At 42.1% G+C, this 24,258-nt stretch overlaps 1 protein-coding gene and 1 long non-coding RNA gene across 8 annotated transcripts in view; one reads left to right on the plus strand and one right to left on the minus strand.

Annotated features, from left to right (window-relative positions):
* Positions 1 to 2,430: 2,430 nt before the first annotated feature.
* Positions 2,431 to 24,258, minus strand: part of REPS2 (RALBP1 associated Eps domain containing 2) — a 112,486-nt gene continuing 90,658 nt past the window's right edge. For 3 of the 6 annotated variants that reach the window (XM_084844092.1, XM_084844093.1, XM_084844095.1), the window contains 3 exons: positions 20,143 to 20,226; positions 17,858 to 18,003; positions 15,284 to 15,622 (listed from right to left, as the gene is read on the minus strand). In XM_084844092.1, coding sequence (XP_084700218.1) covers positions 15,379 to 15,622; positions 17,858 to 18,003; positions 20,143 to 20,226 — 474 coding nt within the window. In that variant the 3' untranslated portion in view covers positions 15,284 to 15,378. Of the gene's footprint in view, positions 7,034 to 15,283; positions 15,623 to 16,415; positions 18,004 to 20,141; positions 20,227 to 24,258 lie in introns of those variants that run through there. The other 3 variants (XM_084844094.1, XR_014789175.1, XR_014789176.1) reach the window with 3 other exon arrangements.
* LOC146350052 (uncharacterized) overlaps positions 22,726 to 24,258 on the plus strand; it is a 33,134-nt gene continuing 31,601 nt past the window's right edge. Inside the window, exon 1 of one of the 2 annotated variants that reach the window (XR_014789177.1) lies at positions 22,726 to 22,840. This is a non-coding gene — a long non-coding RNA (uncharacterized LOC146350052). The remainder of the gene's footprint in view (positions 22,841 to 24,258) is intronic. The other variant, XR_014789178.1, reaches the window with a different exon arrangement.

The following is a 24,258-nucleotide window of genomic DNA, read 5'->3' on the forward strand; positions in this document are numbered from 1 at the left end:
GTCTGCTACACAAGACAGCAGCAGAGCAACAGACACTGCGCAGCCAAATCATTGGGAGCAGCTCTGCTTTCTGCTACATCCACATCTGTTCCCAGAGAGTGGCAGCACCAGACTATTTGGGGCTAGGGAGGATTTTCCATCTTGTTCCCCTGTTTCTCTAATACTGCTACTGCCCGTACTGGCCAAGAGACAAGCCTGGGAGTCACTGGAAGATTACAGCATGGGACGCCTATTAGATATTTCTTGGCCTATTGCAATGGAAGTACATTTTTTTCAGCTGTTTCTCCTGCAGAGATGGGGAATGGACACATTCTGCAGTGTCTCTGTAAGGGGAATAATGGAATTATTTGATCACACCCCATGGAGAGAGTCAGAAGAATTATCTGCCTGCAAGGGGAGGCTGCTGGGAAGGAAGCATGGCTAGAGCAGTGAATTAGACAGAGATACACTGGCCCACTTCCTCTGTGAATGGGTCCTTTGGGCTCACAAGAGCCTTTAATTACTGATCTAGGTGGTGGCTACTTGCAAGTCAGGTTGACTTTGGGGTTGTTGCGCAGGAAATATTTTGCCCCATGTATTCAGAGAACTAGTATTTCGGGCTGCAGTCCTATAGTATAGACACTTACATGGAACTAAATCCCATTAAACTCAGTGGGACTTGCTGCTGAGTAGGCACCTATGGGATTATGTTGTTGGTGCGTGGTGAGTATAGGCAACATACCACAAAGAGCACAAGTCTCCACAAATTTTATCAGGAGACCAAAAGATAAAACAAGAACAAAACAACAAACACAACAAGAAAACCTACAGTTCCCTTCTGTGTCCTGCATTTTTTTCTGTACCCAACCAGGAAATGATCTTTAAAGATACACAACACTATTTTAGAGAACCATTTCACACACTATAGTTCTGGTACCTACAGATGGGAAGCTTCCTAAATGGACTGTGCAGAATCATCCATTAATCCCTTTTGGGGGAAAAGTCTCTGTGGGGAGGATGTAAGATTCTAAAGCAGCAGATGAAACTGGAAGCCACTGGTTAAATGTAAGGGATTAGGCTTTGCTGAGGCAAAGCAGAGATTATGGATATCAGACACAGGTGAGGTCTTGTGGAAGCTGTTATCATAAAGGGGTGGGGAGAGGGAATTTATAGTAAACAATAAACGCTCTGTATCAGGCAATGCAGGCATTGCCAAGTAACCACACCTTAAATCTAAGGCAAACAAAATGAAATGCCTGATTGTAATAAAACAAAGCTGGCACAAAGTAATTAGAATATTGGGTTGCTGGCCTCTCTCTAAAGCTCATCAGAGCTGGAAGAGCAATTGTAAGGAGGACAAAAATGCCCATTTTGTGTGGGAGAAGTGAGGGAGACAAGGAAAGCATTGTTTGCCACTCCACCTGGGAAACATGAGTACCATATCTTATCATTTGTGTGCTTTCTTTGATTTTCTCATAAGCGTAGATGATAGGGAAAAGCAGCCCTTTCACCTGTAAATATATTTGCTGCATTCATATACATTCTATACTTCAGTTTGCTATTTTAAGACTTTTCAGTACTTCTCTCTCTTGGAACAAAATTGCAGTTTACCAGGTTACCTTGTCTGATTCACATTTGGGGGGATGTTGAAGGTGCCTGATGATGTATGAAAAAAAAAAAAAAAAGGAAATCAGCCACGTGTAGTGCACTGGACTTGGGACCTGTGCTTTGGCTAGGACATCTCACAGGACAATTTGCTACTCTGGCTAACACAACCTGACCCTTCTCACATGGTCTCTCCATAGCACTCTTGCAGATTGCACCTGAACATTATCCAATTCATGCTTTATCATTCAGGGCCAGTTTTTCTTGAGATGGGGTTAATTACCCAATAAATAAAGGCAGGATCTGTCAAGAGCCATAATTACACAACACTTTTCCTCTGGCAAATTTCAAGCCAGGCTTTCCAATACTGACATTTCAATTCATTAGAAACACTGTTTCCCTCTTTCATGTCTTTCTAGTATGGATTATGCACTTTGCAGAAGCTATGGTGAGCTCCTTCCTCCCTTGTCCACCAAGGCCTTTCCACTGCAACCTGTGGAAAGTAAAATGTGCACTGAGGAGTAGGATGGCTTTACTTCCTTGGTTTATTTGAGAGACATTTTTGGTGGAAAGTTGGGTTAGAAATTGATGGAGAACTTCAAGGCTCCTGCTCTCCCTTCTTAAAAACTCAAGGATGGGACAGCAAGGACCCAGGAGTTGTCTAACAGCAGTTAACACCTGGACAAGCAGATTGAGCTGGCACATTGGTCACCAGGTCACAATCTTGCCTATTATGGTAAAATGCATTGTATTTCCATTTAACTTGGACTGGACATCCTTTCAAATAGAGGACATCTTCAAATATAGGACTGTCCTCTTTAAAGTAGGACACATGGACAACCTAAGTACATAACAATAAATATTTTATTTTAAATACAGTACTCAATTCATAGCTTCTGGATATCAAATCTGGATATAAGATGTTATACGAATGCTATATACAGTTACTGCCTCGTATTTCGGCAGTTGCAAAGACTACTTATTTTTGGATGAGCAACAGGCAACTATATAGCAACTCGAGGAACATACAGTAATGTTCCCAGTAATATTTTGTATGTCAGAAAGTCCGTAGAGGAGCAAACATATCACAATTTTATTAGCACAGTAGCATCAAAATAACAGAACAAGCAAAACTTCAAATATATAATTTATTCTCATCTTACTTAGAGTAATCACGCTCTATCAAAATAAAAATTTATTTCATAGAATACACAGGCTCATTATCCATCTTTCTTAATCAGATTTTTAACAACAAAATATTTATTTCTAAGTGTGTGCGTGCATGTGCTAAAGGTTAAAGATTTGGCAGTGTTACTCCTTTCCCGAGGCTATTCAAGAATGAAGGGCTTTTCTCCCACCCCCCAAAGTATCTTCCATAAAACATTCACTAGAAATAAACTCAGTACGCAGGAAAAATTATTTCCATACTAGCTACATGTCCATGTTATTCAAATTGACCGAAAAGGTAGAGATGACACTGTGCATTTCCCAGATATAATCAATGGCAAAATAGCTGTAGGTGCAAATGGAGTTCACAATGAATTCATCTCAGTCAAGGCTACTCTTGCTCTAATACTGTCAAAGGCTACACAGTCTGGATCCTATATAGGTGAGAATATTGTCCTCTTACTGTAGTTAAGATAGCACCCGAAACAATATCTGGTCATGCCTTTCTTAACTTCTAGTGTTTATAAGTATTCCAGTTATCTCCCATTAGGGAGTCTAAACACAGTATTTTTTAAAAACAAAGAATTGAATGCTAAAATTCTTGTTCCAAAACATACAAGGCCAATCATGCTAATGATTAGGAATGTTTGATACACCATTCAAGTAAGGAAAGGGAAGGGAGGGAAGTGAGACCATAAAAACACTTGCCATTAAAACCTAATTGTAGCTTAAAACCTGACTGCCATAGTAAATTTCTAATATTGAAGCAAAACTCAAAATTTGCACATCAGCTTGTTCTACAAGAAATCAGACAAAAACAGAGACTTCATTGAGAACTGGAAGGGAAATTAACTACACTTGCTTCAGTGCTGCTATAGTTTCTGGTCCTTGTTTTGGGCATACTGGAGGACTGAGGGGGCATAGGCGCCTGTGGATCCTGGCTTCCTCTGATATGTCCCATTCCTCACTCCACCACTGGGGCAGCAGATGCACTGGGTGGCAGGGTGTGTGTGTTCATGGTCAGAGAGTTGTCCACAGCATCCTATGGCCCTCAGTTGCCCTTCCAGGCAGTACAGGATTGTTCCCTTAAAACAGTGAGTACTGGGAAGATGATAGCCTATGACTATCAAAAATGAAGGGGTGGCTTGTAAACTCATTTTGTAACAGGGCATCATTACGTTTGGCTTTAAACTGGAGAGAAGCCTCACATACACTTTGGATAGTTAACCCAAGTCATTAAAAAAATATGATTGCTATATAAAAGTTTAAAACATTCACTGTGTGATTATTTTAGACAACTTTGTGTTATACATAATACTGGAATCTCTGTCTCAAATAACCTTTTATAAATGCTAGCCAAGACATTCTGTTTCTTGTCAATATCACTATTTGCACTGATGATGTTCATACTGTACAGCTACATGAAAGCTTACATAAACCACAAATTAATCATTTATCTTTAATATATACATACTGGAAGGAAGTCCCTTCCGCCCAATTCTCAAAGAGTCATATATCTATGATGGATATAATAATTAATAATCAAAATAAAAGAATGCACAATTTTTCCAAAATAAGATTCAACGGAGGGGCTGATAATCTAGCCTGAATTCATACGCATATGTTTAATTTTCCAGCACAAACTACTGTGTTCACAGGAAACAGTTTCATCCCAAGTCACACCGTTGGCCCATCTAGCTCAGTACTGCCTACACCAGGGTGGGCAGAAAGAGGATTTCCAGATGTTTTGGCCATGCTGGCAGGGGCTTCTGGAAACTGTCCATCTGGAGAGCTGTCTTCTGCTCACCCCTAGCCTACACTGACTGGCAGCTGTTCTCCGGAGTTTCAGCCAGAAGTTGTTCCTGTTTAGAGATGCCAGTGACTGACCCAGGGACATGTAACACATGTGCTCTGCTGCTGAGCTGAGGCCAAGAATCCATAAACATAGGATTTTTTGAAGACTAGAGCAAAACTCCTTGTGAGCATATCCTTGTTGGTCTAGTAGAAATGGGCAGGTGACATGGAATGTTTTAAATGAAGGCTGTGGGGCCAGTTACAACAATGCAAGAAGAGCCCTGCTGGATCAGACTAAGGGGCCATCTAGTCCCATATCTGGTTTCCAATGGTAGACAGCTAGATGAAAGTAATAGCCCTCTCCTGCTGAATGCTCCCCAGTAACGGGTATTCTGTGGTACACTGCCTCTGAACATGGAGGCTCTACTTAATTGGCATGGTTAATAGCTGTTCATAGATTTATCTCCCATGACTTTATCTAATCCCCTTCCAAAGTGATCCAAACCAGGAGCCATCAACACATCTTGTTGATAGTGCAATATGCAAGGTATGTTTCTGGTGATGTGCAAGAAATACAAATACTTCAGGAAAAAGCCAAATTGTATCAACTTTATCTGTGGTAACAAGCTTTCCTTCCCTACTTGCCCCTTCTCCGAAAATACCACTTTCCCATTGGCACTGCAATCTCAGTGTGCAAATCAAGGAGTACTGTATATTTGGATGCAATCCAGACCAAGCTATGCATAATCCAAAGTAGTCTTACCGGGCTCAATGGGATTTCCTTGAGGTTAAGTGTGCTAAACTGAACATGACAGATAACCAAGTCAACTATCACATTAATGAGGAAATATCCATTAATCCCAAATGAAGGGGAAAAGAATATGTGGACTTCTGTGATAACTTCAACATAAAGCAAGTACAATTCTACATATAAAGCAAGTCAGTCAGGTTTTACCAAGACACATATAGTTTTACTATGGATATTGCCCACTGATTGCTTATTTCTTAAGATATTATCAGCAGAACAAATTATTAAAACACCTAATTACCAAATGCAATGACAGCATTTAAACAGTAAAATACAAAACCTGTAATCAGAATTGACATCAGGAACAATCTGCAAGCCCTATTGTGCTGGCACAACCTACCACTGCACCAGCATGCTTGGGGACTGCATAGCATACAGTACTGGTGGGTGAGGATGACCTGCATCCATCGTGGGACATTCCTTGCACTTGGCCACTCCCGGTCACATAGTTTTCATGCATGGAGAACCAATGAGTACTAACGCCAAGACACTCGTGTGTCAGTGCTGGCAGACAACCCCTGCCAAACCCCACAAATTGAACAGTCATATGGTCCACACCACCACATGGCCTGGGGGCAGCACAATATCTGTCAAAGCTGCTGCAACTGTCTGGAGAAGTTGCAAAAATGCCTGACACAGGCTGCAGGCCCACTGCGCTCCACCCCTTCGACGCCAGGGTAGGGCCAACGCAGGGCCAGCCCAAGACATTTTGCTGCCTGGGTCCAACGACAAGATGGCACCTCTCCCCCATTCCATGCACAAAGCAGCTGAATCTTAGTTCAACACTAGTGATGGCACAGTATCTTCCACTTCACCTGAGGGCAACGAGTTAGCGTAGGGGGCATAACGCAGGCCACATGGCACACACCTCTATCTTCCAAAATCTCATCACCATTAATTCCCAGCACCCCAGCACGTGCTGCCTGAGGTGACTGCCTCACTCTGCCTAATGGCGGAGCCAGCTCTGGACCAGCAGCAACTACTGCAGAAGGGCTGAGATGAAGGCTTGAGAAAACAGGCAGGGGATCAGTTTCCAGTGGTAGGTCATAGAGGGAGAAGCATGTGTGTATTGCATCAACACAGGAGGACTGTGCTTTACACCCAGAGGTGACCAGTAAACATAGAGAGGGTTGGAAAAACATTGACAATTAATATATATGACAAGTACAAAGTTCTGTAGATGCTACTTTAATTTATTCTAAAACTAGCGAGACCTTGAAAATCCACAGATATCTAAGGAATTATAATCTAGTATGAAGTGAAATATAAACAAATTTACTGGAAGTATATACTGTTTAACCCCACCCCCACCCCTGCTACAAATCAAGAATTCTTGGAATAAATAAAGTGTTAATAATAAGAGAGACATGGAATTTGCCTAAGGCATTCTTGAAGGTTCAGTGGAGAAACAAGTTCAATTTCCTTGGCATATGGTTTGACATTCAGATTGTGTACCTTCTTCATCTGCAAGGTAAACTGGTGCAAGAAATGCAAAAGAAATCTGGCAGTCACTTTTTCCAAACAATGTTGCCTTAGTGAAAAAAGATTACGCCAATATGTTGTGCGGATAAAGTCTAAAGGTTCTTGGCACAAACATTCTGTTACAGAATGTCATAAAACAGTTAAAGGTCGGAGCTGCTCCAACTGAGTTTCCAGCGCAGTTCGTTCTTTGTGAACTTCCTAGACAATGCATATGATACAAAACAATTAGCATATAGCTGTTCAAGGCATAAACATATAAAACAATCTTGCCTTAAAATGTGGATTTATGAAATACACTTTTACAATCGCTCCATGATTAATATAGTTTGTTATTCTTTCAGGAAAGTAGGATTATAACAAAACAAACTAACACACACAAATTGTTTGCTTAAGTGTATCAGGATCATTCGAATGCCCCACCAGCACTGGCCTGCTCTCTGAATGCAGAGTTTGGGAACCCTGGGATAAATTTAAATTCAGATGCTCCAGGAAATCAATTAATTACAGGAAATCTCCACACAAGATGCCTTAGTTGAGATACTGGACGGGTTTGCACATTATGCTAAGCCAGCCTGTGAATAAGCCATGGTGGGTTGGCTGTTTGCAGAAAACTGGGCTGGCCATGGCTGGTTCTCCCCCTCCTCCCTCCTTAGTCCTCCAGCTGGCCGCGGCACATATCCCAGGCACCTTTGCAGCACAACCCATCTTGTTTCCTTGTCCTGGGCCCCTCCCTGCTTCAGTCACTACCCTTTTTCATTCCCCAGCTTTTTTCTTTCTTTTGGTGCTTTGGGAATATGCAAATGGGGTTGTATTTTTAAATTATTGTTTTTTCTCGTTCCTTCACAAGTGCACACTTTTGCCTGTCCAATATGTGGCCTTGCCTTGTCAATTTCCTTGTATGTTCTGGCTTTCAAAGGGAGTGACAAAGTGCAGCAAAAGATGGGAGGGGACAATATCTCCCACTTGGCAATGTAATCCTCTTGCTGTGGTTACTGCAGAACTGCTCCAAAAAGCTGTGAAAAGAAGGGGGTGCCGATATCACCCTTTTCTGGACTTGCTGGAGATTCGGGGAAGTGCTGAAAAGGTGGAGGCCACTGAAAAATGTCCCTTCAACACTTAAGGAGAAAGAGGATTACATTGCCAAGTGGGAGATGCTGTCCCCACACCCCTTTTGGTGCATCTGCTTTTCTCACTTCTGCATTCCCTTTGACAGCTGAAACATACAAAGAAATTGACAAGGCAAGGCTACACATATCGGACAGGTGAAAGTGCACTGCTGCACACTTGCGAAAGAATGGGGGGGGGGAATTATGAATGTATTTGTGTACTCCCGAAGTGCTGAAAAAAAACACTGGCGAACAAGTAATGTTCCCTCCAAAGCGCCGTTTGCATAACAGTGGAGGAACAGTCACTAGGGAGGGAGGCTGGAGGTGGCACTGGTGAGATTGCAAAGAGTAGCACGGGCTTCTTTGCTGGTCTTGCCAAGTGGCTCTGTAGCTTATCCTGGCAACACATGATAAAATTGCTTGCCTAGATTTGGACAACATGATAAACACCATGGGTATGAACAACCCTATGACAAGCCATGGATTCTCAGGGAGGCTTGTTTGCAAAAACTAAGCCACCCTGCAGAGAATGCACTGGGTTCAGACCACATAACAACCCACCATGGCTGGCTGCCCATGGTGGGTTGTCATGTGGTCCAAACCCAGTCACTGTAAACGTAAAGAGTATGGACCTCTTCCACCAATTTGATTAACATTATTTTGAACTCTGTTATAATATTGATTAATGGACTACAACCAATAGGAGAGAGACCACTCCTAAAGAAACTCTTCTTGGACCCAGAAAATCTTAAGAACTTTAGGCCAGCAGCAAATGTTCCTTTCCTGGGCAAGGTTCTTGAGTGGGTGGTTGCCAACCAGCTCCAAACACTCTTGGATGAGACTGATTATCTAGATCCATTTCAGTCGGGGTTCAGGCTGGGTTTTGGCATGGAAACAGCCTTGGTCACCCTGTATGATGACCTACGTCGGGAGAGACATAGGGGGAGTGTGACCTTGTTGATGCTCCTTGATCTCTCAGTGGCTTTTGATACCGTCAACCATGGTATCCTTCTGGGGCAATTGTCTGAGTTGGGAGTGGGAGGCACTGCATTGCAGTGGTTTCACTCCTACTTGGATGGTTGGCTCCAGACGGTGGTTCTTGGGATATATTGCTCGGCCCCATGGACTCTCCAGTATGGGGTTCCTCAGGGGTCGGAGTTTTGGAGTGCACTGTCATCAGTATGCTGATGGCACACAGCAATATTTCTCCTTTTCATCTTCTTCAGGTGAGTCTGTGGATGCGCTAAATTGGTACCTGGCTGCAACAATGGACTGGATGAGGGCTAATAAATTGAAACTTAATCCAGACAAGATTGAGATGCTGTTAGTGGGTGGTTCTGCTGACCGGACAGAGGGTGCTCAACCTGTTCTGGATGGTATTGCACTCCCCCTGAAGGAGCAGGTTCATAGCTTGGGGGTTCTCCTGGAGCCATCTTTGTCACTTGAGGCTCAAGTAGCCTCAGTGGCATGGACTGCCTTCTACCAGCTTCGGTTGGTGGCCCAGCTATGGCCCTATCTGGATAGGGATAGCCTGGCTTCAGTTGTCTATGCTCTGGTAGCCTCCAAGTTAGATTATTTCAATGCACTCTGCGTGGGGCTGCCTTTGAAGATAGTGCAGAAGCTGCAGCTTGTGCAAAATGCAGCAGCCAGACTGATAATGGGGACTAGAAGGTCTGAACTTATAAGACCGATTCTGGCCTGCTTGCACTGGCTGCCTGTATGCTTCCGAGCCCAATTCAAAGTGCTGGTTTTGCCCTATAAAGCCCTACATAGGGTGTGTACGAAACCTAATTAACCGTCCTCTGAAGGGGTCTGCGGGGGGGGGGGGTGATCCATTTTTCCCCCTGGAATCCTCACCAGCTGGCTCCACTCCGCAGCGAGTCCGCAGAGCTGCCGGCTGGGCCCGTCCACAGCTGGACTTCCGGCCGCTGCCATGCAAATGGTGTCTGGCGTAGCGGACGCCATTTGTGTCCATGCCCTTGGCCATGATAGGCTACGTAAATATTTACGTAGGGACGCAAATGGCATTGCCCTTGGCCATGACAGGCTACGTAAATATTTACACAGGGTCACAAGAGCAGGGACGCAAATGGCGTCCCCTATGCCAGACGCCATTTGCATCCACAGCCCAGCAGCGGATGGCTGCGGACCAAAGATGACGGACCTGGACTGGCCGCCGCCAGGTAGGGCCCATCCCGACCGCCTTTGTGAGGTGGTGGGGGGAGCAGTCCATTCCACCGCGGATTCTGGGGGCTGGATTCTAAAGACCACAGAACCTGACACAACACCTCTCCCAGCATGAACACTACACATACACTACACTCTGCATCCTAGGCTCTCCTCCAGGATCCTCCTCCTAGAGAAGCTCAGAGGGCGGCAACAAGGGAGAGGGCCTTTTCGGTAGTGGCTCTCCATTTATGGAATAATCTCCTTGATGAGGCCTGCCTGGAGCCAACATTGTCATCTTTTTGGCGCCAGGTTAAAACTGCCCTCTTCTCTCAGGCATTTGGCAGCGTATAATGAGTCTCTGATTGTCTCTGAATAATTGTTTTAAATTGTTTTAGGTATATGTTGTTGTTGTGTGTGTTATTTGTTTTATGTCATTATGTGAATGGTTTTTATATTTTATATAATGTATTTTAATGGTTTTTAATTTTTGTGAACCGCCCAGAAAGCTTCAGCTATGGGGTAGTATGGAAATAAAATAAATGAGATGAAATGAATGAAATGAAGAGTTCCAGGGGTTGTTGTTGTTGTTGTTCAGTCGTTCAGTCATGTCCGACTCTTCGTGACCCCATGGACCATAGCACGCCAGGCCTTCCTGTCCTGCGCTCTCTCCCGGAGCGTGCTCAAGTCCATATTCATTGCATCAGTGATGCTATCTAGCCATCTCATCCTCTGCCGTCCCCTTCTCCTTTTGCCTTCAGTCTTTCCCAGCATCAGGGTCTTTTCCAGGGAGTTTTCTCTTCGCATTAGGTGGCCAAAATATTGGAGCTTCAGCTTCAGTATCTGTCCTTCCAATGAGCACTCAGGGTTGATTTCCTTTAGGATGGACTGATTTGACCTCCTTGCAGTCCAGGGGACTCGTAAGAGTCTTCTCCAGCACCACAGTTCGAAAGCATCAATTCTTCGGCGCTCAGCCTTCCTTATAGTCCAGCTCTCACAGCCATACATTACTACTGGGAAAACCATAGCTTTGATTAGACGGACCTTTGTCGGCAAGGTGATGTCTCTGCTTCTTACTATGCTGTCTAGGTTGGCCATAGCTTTCCTCCCAAGGAGCAAGCGTCTTTTAATTTCATGGCTACAGTCACCGTCTGCGATGATCTTGGAGCCCAAGAAAGTAAAATCTGTCACTGCTTCCATTTCTTCCTCTTCTATATGCCAGGAAGTGATGGGGCCAGATGCCATGATCTTAGTTTTTTTAATGTTGAGTTTCAAACCAGCTTTTAAACTCTCCTCTTTCACCCTCAACAAGAGGCTCTTGAGAGCCTCTTCACTTTCTGCCATTAGGGTGGTATCGTCTGCATATCGGAGGTTATTGATAATTTTCCCAGCAATCTTAATTCCGACCTCTGATTCATCCAACCCGGCATTTCTCATGATGTACTCTGCATATAAGTTAAATAAGCAGGGTGACAATATGCAGCCTTGTCGTACTCCTTTCCCAATTTTGAACCAGTCGGTTGTTCCATGTCTGGTTCTTACTGTTGCTTCTTGACCCTCGTACAGGTTTCTCAGGAGACAGGTAAGGTGGTCTGGTACTCCCATCACTTTAAGAATTTGCCAGAGTTTGTTGTGATCCACACAATCAAAGGCTTTAGCATAGTCAATGAAGCAGAAATAGACGTTTTTCTGGAATTCTCTTGCTTTCTCCATGATGCAGCGAATGTTGGCGATTTGATCTCTAGTTCCTCTGCCTCTTCTAAACCCAGCTTGTACTTCCGGTAGTTCTCGGTTCGCATACTGCTGAAGCCTAGCTTGTAGGATTTTGAGCATCACCTTGCTGGCATGTGAAATGAGCGCAATTGTGCGGTAGTTTGAACACTGTTTGGTGTTGCCCTTCTTTGGAATTGGAATGTAAACTGACCTTTTCCAGTCTTGTGGCCACTGTTGAGTGTTCCAGATTTGTTGGCATATTGAATGCAGCACTTTAACAGCATCATCTTTTAGGATTTTAAATAGCTTGGCTGGAATACTGTCATCTCCGCTAGCTTTGTTGTTACTAATGCTTCCTAAGGCCCACTTGACTTCACTCTCTAGGATGTCCGGCTCAAGTTCAGTGACCGCACTATCATGGCTATCAGGGACATTCAGATCTTTCCTGTATAGTTCTTCTGTGTATTCTTGCCACCTCTTCTTAATCTCATCTGCTTCTGTTAGGTCCCTGCCTTATTTGTCCTTTATCATGCCCGTCTTTGCACAAAACGTTCCCTTGAGATCTCCAATTTTCTTGAAGAGATCTCTAGTCTTTCCCATTCTGTTGTTTTCCTTGATTTCTTTGCATTGTTCATTTAAGAAGGCCTTCTTGTCTCTCCTTGCTATTCTCTGGAACTCTGCATTCAGTTGGGTATATCTTCCCCTTTCTCCCTTGCTTTTCGCTTCCCTTCTTTCGTGAGCTACTTGTAAAGCCTCATCAGACAGCCACTTGGCTTTCTTGCATTTCTTTTTCTTTGGGATGGATTTCGTTGCTGCCTCCTGAACAATGTTACGGACCTCCGTCCATAGTTCCTCAGGCACTCTGTCTATCAGGTCTAATCCCTGAAATCTATTCCTCACCTCCACTGTATATTCAGAAGGGATATGATTGAGGTCATACCTGAACGGTTTAGTGGTTTTCCCGACGTTCTTCAATTTAAGCCGAAATTTTGCAACAAGAAGCTCATGATCTGAGCCACAGTCAGCTCCAGGTCTTGTTTTTACTGACTGTATGGAGCTTCTCCATCTTTGGCTGCAAAGGACATAATCAATCTGATTTCGATATTGACCATCTGGTGACGTCCATGTGTAGAGTCGCCTCTTGTGCTGTTGGAAAAGAGTGTTTGCTATGATCAGCATGTTCTCTTGGCAAAACTCTATTAGCTTTTGTCCTGCTTCATTTTGTACACCAAGGCCATGCCTGCCTGTTATCCCAGTGATTTCTTGACTTCCTACTTTAGCATTCCAATCCCCTATGATGAAGAGGACATCTTTTTTTGGTGTTAGTTCTAGAAGGTGTTGTAGGTCTTCATAGAACCGATCAACCTCAGCTTCTTTGGCCTCAGTGGTTGGGGCATAGACTTGAATTACTGTGATGCTGAATGGTTTGCCTTGGATTCGTACTGAGATCATTCTATCATTTTTAAGATTGTACCCCAGTACTGCTTTTCCCACCCTTTTGTTGACTATGAGTGCTACTCCATTTCTTCTCAGGGATTCTTGCCCACAATAGTAGATATGATGGTCACCTGAATTAAATTCGCCCATGCCTGTCCATTTTAGTTCGCTGATTCCCAAGATGTCGATGTTCAATCTTGCCATCTCATGTTTGACCACCTCCAGCTTACCTTGATTCATTGATCTGACATTCCAGGTTCCTAAACAATATTGTTCTTTACAGCATCGGATTTTCTTTTCACCACCAGACACATCCACAGCTGAGTGTCCTTTCGGGTTTGGCCCAGCCGCTTCACTCTTTCTGGCGCTACTTGGAAATACCCTCTGCTCTTCCCCAGTAGCATACTGGACACCTTCCGACCTGAGGGGCTCATCTTCCGGCGTCATATCTTTTAGCCTTGTGATACGTTCCATGGGGTTTTCTTGGCAAGAATACTGGAGTGGGTTGCCATTTCCTTCTCCAGTGGACCACATTTTGTCAGAACTCTCTGCCATGACCTGTCCGTCTTGGGTGGCCCTGCACGGCATAGCTTATGGCTTCACTGAGTTACGCAAGCCCCTTCGCCACAACAAGGCAGTGATCCATGAAGGGGGTTCCAGGGGTTACAGCTGCACAAAGCCATCTTGGGGCAGCAGATATGAAAGGCATCCAAGTGAATGAGTGAATGAATGAATGAATCAGTCAAATCAATCACTTGAGTAGGAGGCACTAATGAAGTACAGCAGATATACATGACATCATGGTTATTGTTTTCTACAGTCAAGTATCAAACAGGTTTTACTGGGGAGAGGCTGCAATCTCATAACTTTAACTTGCTGACTTGGAGACAGTTATTTTGCCAACTTTTTTTTAGTTCACACATTTTACTGAGCTATTTGTAGTTAAGAAAAAGGAAAGGAAAGTTCTGATGTGAATCTTATTTTTCTTCACTATTTTCTACTTCTTATTTATACTAAATAAATTAAACCCCAGAAGCAAAAGGTAGCATTGATTTGTCGAGGAAATCACTAGTGGGGTATATCGCTCTTCTCTCACAAGGCCCAGCCAGCTACAAGAAAGAAGTGCTTTATTTTGTTAAGTGAAATGTATTTAAATCTTTTTCTTTGATTTTATAAAAATATAAAATTGATTACAGGACTATAATAGTTAAAGTGATTAACTGAGAATATTTCCTCATCACAGGACAGGAAAGCCCCAACTCTTTTTAGTTCTGAGATTTTTTAAAAAACGGATTGGATCCATTTCGCTTACTAGGTATTACTGGGTCTTGGCTTCTCTTTCTCCTAGCCATCCCCTGAAAAGTTTATATTTTTACATTTTAACTATCTCTGTGGCATTTTAGTCTTTCAACTGCTTGTAATTTTAACTGTTTGTTATTGGACAGATATAAAATATAATAAATGAATGAATAAGGGCGCTAGTTGCCAGCCTCCGAACTTGGAGGCTGCTGAGTATCCAATGCAGGGTGGTTGGAGCACAGAGGCAATCTTTGCCTCTGTACTCCAGCCACTCTGTATTTCTGCTAGACAGGTGATTTTGCCTGTCTAGCAGCAGCACTTCAGAGGGGAAAGGAAGGAGGCTGGGGCAGCCATAGGAAATGTCATATGGCCGATGTCCCAGTCCTCCCCCCCCCACGGGAATGCTCCCTTTTCCCATCTCTGTGTTCTGTTTCCAAGCGCGGAGATGTAGCCAGAACTGTGCTGGCTCTGAGGGGGTGGGGAGTACGATTTCTGGGCTCCGAGGTCAGAGCCCCGTTTCTGACTTTGGAGCCCAGTAACTGAACGATTCTGTGTGTCCCCCCACCCCCCCGACACTGTCTAGGGGACATAGGATTGCTCCCTAAATAAATACAAATAAATATATATAAAATCTGACCTGTGCATGAGAGGTGATGCACAGGTTGCAGAGGAGTAGGTCAAAACTGCCTATCCCCCTCTTTCTGTTTGTGGAAGCTTCTGTTGGATCCAAGCTCCTTCCATACATGGAAAGGCAACTCTGGATCCAACCCACAGTCACCTGCTGCTCTCATATTTTAAGATGGAAATAAGAGTATCTTTATCTCAGTTTGTACACACTTGTAGGTTTGCTTCTGTTTGAATATAAGAGCGCAGGCAGAGGTGTGTGGCACCAGCTTCAGAAAGCTTCAAGTTTAACCACCCTAATGTGCTCCTTAGCCTTGTTGAAAGTGTGCTCCTTACCTTTAGCTGTTGCTGGAGTTCACTATTCAGCCGAGCTAGCACCGCATTGGCTTCTTTGTTTTTACGAATAGCAGTCTGAATTGCTTTCTTCTGCTTTGAAGACTGTCTGCCAGAGAGTAAAGACAAGCCACTTTCAATTAGTAGGGTTTTCCTGGTGATTAATAAAAAAAGATGTGTGATGCTCACACTTAAGACTAATCAAAACCAAAGAAGAAGAAAAAGAAAGAAAAAAGGGTGCACATTTACAAAAGGTAGCTGCTTTACAGAAGTAAATATATTATTTCACAAGTTGTTAAGAAACTGAAGGAAGAAAAGCTTCAGGATACTTCAGATCTTTCTGGACTGGCATTTTAATAGCCAGGCTCCTAAGATGTATTCACTGTAATATTCTGGCTTAAACCTTTTCCTCATCATAGATTTTATAAAGGCTATTTCTTGAAATGCCACTAATCTGACTTGAGATCAGGTCGAACAGAGGGATTGCCAGTCCTACCACTGTGTGATCTGCCATGGTCAACTGCATAATATTTTTCTGGATCTATCAATCAGCCATAGCTAAGTCATTCACACAGCTGTCCCCTATTTACAAGGGGCAACCCATGCTGATAGGTCTCATGACAACATCTGTATTTTGCTTTAAGTGAAAATAGCCACCCCCATCACCAAAGATGGCTAATATCAAATATATGGGATATATTATAAAGTAAGACTTTTTACTACCATACTTAAATTTCTGTCCTCCGCACCCTCTAGTATTTCCTCCGGCAAACTTTATTAAGAACATTTGCATAGTTTGCTGCTCTTTTTTATTCATTAATCTTCTGTTGCTTATTTCTACCCCAGCCAATGGGTAGTTTGAATATTACAAAAACAGCAGAGAAAGCATAAACACTACTCACTTGTAGGGCTGCTTTCCCCGCTTCTTTGTAACAGAAGTTACAACTGATTTGTAACAAATCAGTCCTGCATTATGACGTCACAAGCTAAAACAGAACTTCCAGTAGATTATTCTTTGGACTTTCTATATCCATCTGTTCTACTTTTAAAAAGTGAATATGTTAGCAATTTTCATCTTTAAAGAAAACCAAGGAATGAGAGAAATGGGAAAAATACAGACCACATAAGCAGAATTATTTCTAAGAGAGGCCTTTTATGGTTCTCTGTGAGGTGTTAGCAACACTTAAATGACAATGTGATCCAAGACAGATACATTATTTAAAAACAGCGCAAAGCTCATGTGAAAAAGTGGTTAGCCTTTTGCTCTAAAACTGACTTGACGACTTGATCTTTGGAAGAGAATCCCAATACTTTTCCCTGAAAAATTTTCCCCAGTCGCGTCATTGTTCTCCCCCACATCTCTCAACACTCTAGCTGTGGAAAACAAAAATTTGACCAATAAGTAAACTTCAAACACTTTCCTTTCTCAAAATAGGACTAATCTGTTGTGCCAGTAGGAAACACATCTATTTGGAACAAGACGGTTAGACTCACCAAACTACACTATTACTTGCAGGTCACTTGAAGCGACCCAGAGAGACTTCCAACCTCCCATATCTTTTGTCAGAAAATGCCTGTCAGAAGAGCTTAATTTATAACACCACTTTTTAGACTTCTACATGGATTAGAACACTTTTTTTACTGCATGGATTCAATGAGAAGGAAGTTATTTCTGTACTGTGCTGGTACGAAAATGCACTTCAGTTAACAACTGAAAATCAGAGGATTGGAAGGGATATCAAGTTCATCTATTCAGCCTCTTGCCATACACCAGGATCCTCCACCTAATCCACATTTGTGGCATGGATTAACTGTCCGTTACAGATTTCCCCACATAATCCAGAGAAGAGTATTTCAGGAGCCTGGGTATTTTCTCAGTGGGTTTGCATGGTCTGCAGGAATAAGAACGAACAAGTGAGTTGCATAAGCTATCTGGTACCTGTCCATTGCCCACACAAAATTATTTTCAAACTTCACATACAGGGCAAAGTGGAGGCGCTTCCAGCTGCTGGCGCTAAAAATCAAGGGGCATTGTGCAACTTCTTTTCTTCCTTAGCAGATTTGCTCTGCTAAGAAAAAAGATGGAAGAAGCAGTAGAAAAGCACAGGAGGACTAGAAATTGAAGATGACAATGTCTGGACCCCCTCCCGCCACCCATAAAATTCCATGAATGAAGCAGAGCAATTGCACAATAAAAGCCTTATCTGGAAGCACCTTAGGAGCAAATGCAACTCACTTGCACTTTCTCCCACACTTCTTTAGAAAATCTGGAGCCCCTCTATGTTGTCACAAAGCCCAAACCTCTCCCAATTTCTCATAATGTAGCTTAAGCCAGGCTTTTTACTTTGGGATTGAATGGTGGGCCTTGACGGAAGGCAAGGAAGGAGCTACATTTTTAGTGGGAGAAAGTTCCTGGTTCTCTAGCATTTGACTTTCAGGCCGGAATTTCCTGCGGATTGGTTTTGATGGTGGCTGAGTAAACGAAACCTCCTGTGAAGAAAAAAAAGGAAGCTTAAAATTACTCTTCATGATCTTTTACAAAAGCAGTAACAAAATCTTTTGAATATGAATCTTATTTACAAAATTCCTCTGGGCGTAAGAGGTATTGTTTACTATGGCTGTCTGTCCCCCTTCTGTAGACCAGTGGCATCACCCATTAGGACATCATCAGAGTGGTACAACAGCATATTTATGTTATTAAGTCCGGCTTCTTTCAGTAAGGCTTGAAACTGGCATGGTACATGTTTTTTGGTAACAGAGTTTGGTTTGGACCGAGACAATATCTCAAATACTAATTGAAAAATTGTATTCAAAATAGCCACTAAGAGGTTTTTTCACTGAAACAAGGAGACGGGGGATATACATGGAAAGGAGGATTTACCATATGAACTCATTAAAAAAAACACATTTCAAAAGAAACACACACTCATTGATTAAAAAAAAACCTCAACAAGCTTTGTGGGTTGACTGATTCTAACTGTGTTCCAGAACAGTCTATAATTAAGGCTAGTAGCCCATGCCTTGGTAACTTTAATAGACTTATAGGTGGAACAGAAACACTACACTATCTAGTATAACACTGTGTACTCAAGGTCTTTCCAGTTGATCAGGTTTTCATATGTTCAATCTGCAGTTGTTGCCAATTTGTTGTGTGCAGTCCAGATGTCTTGCTCTGAGACTGTGCTTCTGGGGCAGTGATATCACATTTTTTTCAACCCTGGATGCACTTATGTATCTATGAAAAATAGGATTCTTTCTCCAGAGAAGACCTTTATTGCAACTGCCACATGGAGTGTGCATGCAATACTGTCATAGGACCTTACAGGATATTAATTGTAATGTGAATCACCACAAACTAAACACCTCTCTCTCCTCTACATATGCATTTATACTATTATCTGAATTTATGACTACTTAATATTTTAGAAGATTTCCTACTTTTGAGAAGAGTCCAATAAAAACAAGAACTATTTGGTCATGCATTAAGATCAAAAAGAAAGTTAGATTCTTTCCCAGAAAATAATTTAAACAGCAATAGGACTTTTGTTTTAGAAGCTTAGCTTACTTAAGAACAGGTGCAGAGGGGTACATTTAAGGTGCAATCCTATGGGAGGCGATCCTTGCCTCTGCTGTGCCTCCAGCTCTGCATTCAGCTAGACAAGCTTTTTTACTTGTCTAGGTGAGGCACTGAGGAGGGGGAGGGAAAGAGGCTGGGGAGGCCTCAGGATATTGCATAAGCCAGCCTCTCTAGTCCCCACCCTGCCTACAGGAATGCTCTCTTTACCTCATCTCAGAGGTCGCTTTTGTGACCTTGGAGAGGCAGCTTGTATGGTTCTCTCCATGCCAACTGCAGGGGAAGGGGGTGGGCCTGCTCTTTCCTTCCCCCCTTCCTGAAACTCCCCCACCTTCCTGACAAGACCTGAACAGGCCTACAAGAGTTCTCTTCTACACCTAAGTAGAACCTTGAATAGGTGTACTCCTCTTGGGGGATGGAGACAGACTGCAACACTTTGTTAATGGTCCCACTTGTGATGACTATATCCCACAAAACATATTTGCCCGCATTCTTTAATCTTAAAGGATTCTGTCAAAGTCTCTCTCACCTCTATCATGAGAGCTTTTTTCCCTTTTATATACAGCATCTAGGTCTTCCAAATATTACTCTAACATCTGTCCCCATTTTAAACTATGTAAAGCAGTGGAAGCAAGAAAATCTTGGGAACTAAATGTGGTACACAAGACAGTGCCTTATATCAAGTCAGACCATGTAGGTCACTACTGTCTATACTGACTGAGAGGGACATATTTGCAAGACAGGGGTTTTCCCAGTCCTACCTGGAGATGCTGTTGATTGAATCTGGACCCTTTTGCATAGAAAAAATGTTCTCTACCACTGAGCCGTACAAGGGTTCTACCAGCTTGTCTGTCAAAGGAAAAATGTGCAGACAACACTAGTGTGCTGTGGCTTGTAGGGAGGGAGGGAGGGTTTCTTGTATTTACTCTGCCACACTATCCAAGAGGGGACAGTGGCATCTTAGTTTTTGGTGTCTTCCTGAATAGGAACCTTTATGGATTTAAAATGAGAAGTATCTCAACTTTATTGAAGAACACTACATGGCCTTGCCTTACTTTTTTTGTTGGACTGTTTTCTTCCACCTGTGATGAGGCTCTAGTCATTGGCAAAGGTAATTCAATCTCAGATTCTTGTTCCACCTGTAACAATAGGCAAGTCACTATAACACCAAAATTACTAGGCAGTTATCCACCTATAGCTAGTTTTCAACATTCCATCATATTCTAGTGTGACTAGACAGAGCATGCTATATAGACAGAAGCAGGCTTCATTTTTAAAGGTTGGGAAGCCTTTATTCCCCCTCCAGTGGTGTTCTTGAATGAATCCCTTCTCCCAACTAAGTGAATGGCTGCTATATGTGGTCACTGTTACACTGAGAGCAAAACCTACTTCCTAACCTTGGCACTAGGTAGCGTGGCTTTCACTGACAGAGATTCAGAGAGACCCCCTTTCCCTACCAAAGGGCCCATGCAATATACAAGCCTTCCTCCAATATTTACTACACCATCATAATGACATTTTGCTCAAGTATAACTAAGGCAATAGGTGCAAATCACAGAGCACTGGTGTTGTACAAGCTCCAGTCATTCTGAGACTACAATCGGATGCACACTTACCTGGTAGTAAGCGGCACAGGACATAGAGTAAACATGCTTAGGATTTTGTGCTGTAAAACACTTTGCATAGGCAATGGAGTGTGGGCAACAGCTGTGCTTGGTGAAAACAAACACTGAGTTGGAGGTTATATTGCAATTTTAAATATGAAAGTATTTATGAAAGATCACATCTGGGTTTTTTTCTTAGCCTTAATGCAAGAAAAAAGTTCCTTACTTCTAGTATCAGTTTGCATTTCTGACATGTGGCATCCATTGGCAGCTCCACTGAACTGAGTGATAAGATTCACTTCCGACTAACTCAGTTGTTTTTGCATTGCAGGACTAACATTTGGCAAAAATGAAAATAATAAAAAACCATCAAGTCTCCTTCACTGGCAAGGGGTTGAACTAGAGTCTAACCTTCTGTAGCACTCTATAAGGTTTGCTGCCAATTTTCAGAGACAAATTGGTGGGTTTTTTTTTCCCCCACCACCACGAATTTTGGCAGCGCAGCAGTGGCAGGGGGCTGCAGGGAGGCAGCAGGGGTCACATGTGCCCCATGGCCTGCATGTTGCCCACCTCTGGACTAGATGATCTTTGAGGTCACATCAAATTTTATTTTATGTAGGGAGGAACATTCTAAGGAAAAAATAATGGCATGTCATTTATATTCAAATAAGTGGCTATATTTTATGATCCTACCCCAACGAAGTTTCATCATGTGAAAAGGCAATTACTGGTTAAAATACAGCAAATGAAATCAAAAGTAAATGCAAGGAGTTAGCCAGTTTGGATGCAATCTTCTGTTTATGCAAAAAGAGATAGTCCTAGCTAAGCAATGGATAGTTTATGAAGCCTGACAACAGTTCCTGGAAAAGCTTACGGGTTTACATAATCACTGTAATATAAAAACCTGCATTTATATTGCAGACAAAATTTTTTAAAGTTCTGTAATAGTAAAAGACCTAGCCACATAAGCTAGCAACACAGATTATATTGTATATCCCACTATAAACCAGTAGAAGTAGCTGTCTTTGGGAAAATGTTGGCAGAGAATTACAGAATTATGATTCAATATTATTATTTATTGATTGTTCCACATTAAAGTGAAGTTGGAGAAGAAGACAATTCTGCCAAGTATGGTGATGATCTTGAAATATGATTAAGATGGATCTACCACTTGATTTTGTAAACAATGTCATAATCCTTAAAAATATAGGGGAGGAATACAATGACTAAGCTTCTCTCCTGCTTTTGCATTTTGGCAGTGTCTACACATACAGACACTCTACTGCAGGGAGCTTCCTATACTCCCAACTGGATTGTCTGCCAAACAAGTAGAAAATACATTTTCCCTGCAACATATCAACAAGAAGAGCAGGAAACCATCTATGCATTCTGTAGTGTGTATGTAAATTCCAAAACTACTGAGTGCTAAAGTCCTGGCACATGTGGACTAAGATGAGATGGACAGGATGAGTGTGCTTGACCCTCTAATAAAGCACCATGCTGATGTGCCCCAAATGTATCTGATTAGAGAGAAACAAAGTGGTATGTAACAACTCAATACCAAACACAGCACAGGCACCTCGGCTGTATTCATGTACAATGTAGACAATGTGTTTCAGTTGTGCATTCAGTGTTGAACTGCATGTGTATTTTGCACATTGTGGAAATGGAGTTGTGCAGATACAGCCTCAGATAAACATGTTTATGTTGAACTATATTTAAACCTGAAGGTTTCTTCAGCATGGCAGTAGTGAGTTTGGCTTTTAACTGAGAACCACTGATGATCGTCCCAGAGTGCTATGGAGGTGTATTATTTGGCTCAAAAGAAAGGTAAAAAAGGAGAGGATATGGATCTCAGTGAAAGAGGAAGTGAGGGAAATTAGATAAATGGCTCTAAAAAGTGAGATCCCTGAGTTGTGTTCGTTTCTGTCTTCAGATCCTGACCAAATTTAGCAAGCAACCGCATTGCAGCTGCACTTCTAGTACTCCTCCTATTGCTATCTGTCCATCTTGTCTGCTCTCAGCTAGTTCTTCACCTCAGTGGGATTCTTAAAACATTTGCAGCACTGTTTCCTGAAAACAGCACACTATGACATGCAACTTAACGGATGTTTGAAAGTGTCACTGGACACGACTTACATAAAATCAAGTAAGCTTCTGAATTAAGGATTATAACTTTACTTTCAATTAAAATAATTATTTGACTGGTTGTGTACTCTTATTGAGCTCATTTGCTGAACTTTCCCAATTGAATACTTCATTTTTCATATTTATCAGCTTTCTAGCATTTCTGTTTAAAGTTTTCCCCTTCAATTTCATATTCTACATTTATTTATTTTATTACATTTTTATACTGCCCAAAGCTCTCTAGGCAGATATGAGACCAGTATTCATCTATGAGATTTTATCAGTTGCTTTAGTCCTGGTTAGCATTGTGCATGGTGTATAAAACGTAACAAAAAAGTCTTGCTGTGACAGGAGATATTATTTTGCTAGTAGTAAATACAGAACTAGGAACAGGTGCAAATATTAAAGGATAGCACTTCTGGACTCCTTGCAGTTCTTCCATGCATTAAAACCACATCCACACTGAACTTTCATACCTCTTACAGAGTAACTTTCCTGATCCTAATTACAAGACATATGCCATTTCCAGAGATGCCTGTCGTATTTAAGGCACAGCCTAGCAAAACAAACCAGTTATTTTAACTGTCACAAGAAATGTTGGCCAGCCTGTGATTGTTCTGCTTTTTGGCACAGTTATTATGAAGAATGTACTCCATTGTGGGATGTACAACGCAAAATCTATATGGGACGCGCTACACACAGGAATCTTATGCAAATTAAATACATAAACATTATTTGAAATTAGAAAAAAATCAGAAACAAACAAGGAATACAGTCTGATTGTCATATCCCAAAAGTGCCACCTAGTGGAAACTTTCACAAAATTTCAAATTAGAATGACACACACTCTTCTGTTTGACTAAAGCTGGCATTTCCAAAGGTATTGAGATGATAGGTATAATATGATAGGTATAAATTTAGCCAGCTCTAAGAGCACATGTGTAAGAATGAATGCACTTTAATGTTCTAGTTATTCTGACACCTTAAATAGCCAGTGATCTTGCATCCACCACTGTTTGGCAGATAAAACAAGAATAGGTAGATATGTCTCTGCTGTGTTAGAGAAACAAATTAGCTCATAGCAAAAATTGCTCATATTCACATTTAATTAAGAGGAACTTCAGCTTAAATGTTGATTATGTAATCTTTTGTCTATTCAGAAGTAAGCCCCACTGAGTTTAATAGAACTTTCTCCCCAGTATGTGTGCATAGGATTGCAACCTAACATGCATTAATATTCTACTGCCACTGAGGGATGCTTCATACATTAAACAAATTCATATATGTAGTCAAGACACCATGACTGTCCATGGGTTCCCTGTGCGTATGCAGCATAAATTACCGAATGCGCATGGACTGGGAAGCTACAAGAAAATCATGATGAATTCTGTCTAGGAAGGTATTTGGTTGTGTACAAGCCTAATGAGAAATCCAGACAAC

Source organism: Heloderma suspectum, chromosome 3 (assembly GCF_057233095.1).
Source record: "Heloderma suspectum isolate Gila_16-S chromosome 3, 16-S_ref, whole genome shotgun sequence".
Lineage (NCBI taxonomy): Eukaryota > Metazoa > Chordata > Lepidosauria > Squamata > Helodermatidae > Heloderma > Heloderma suspectum.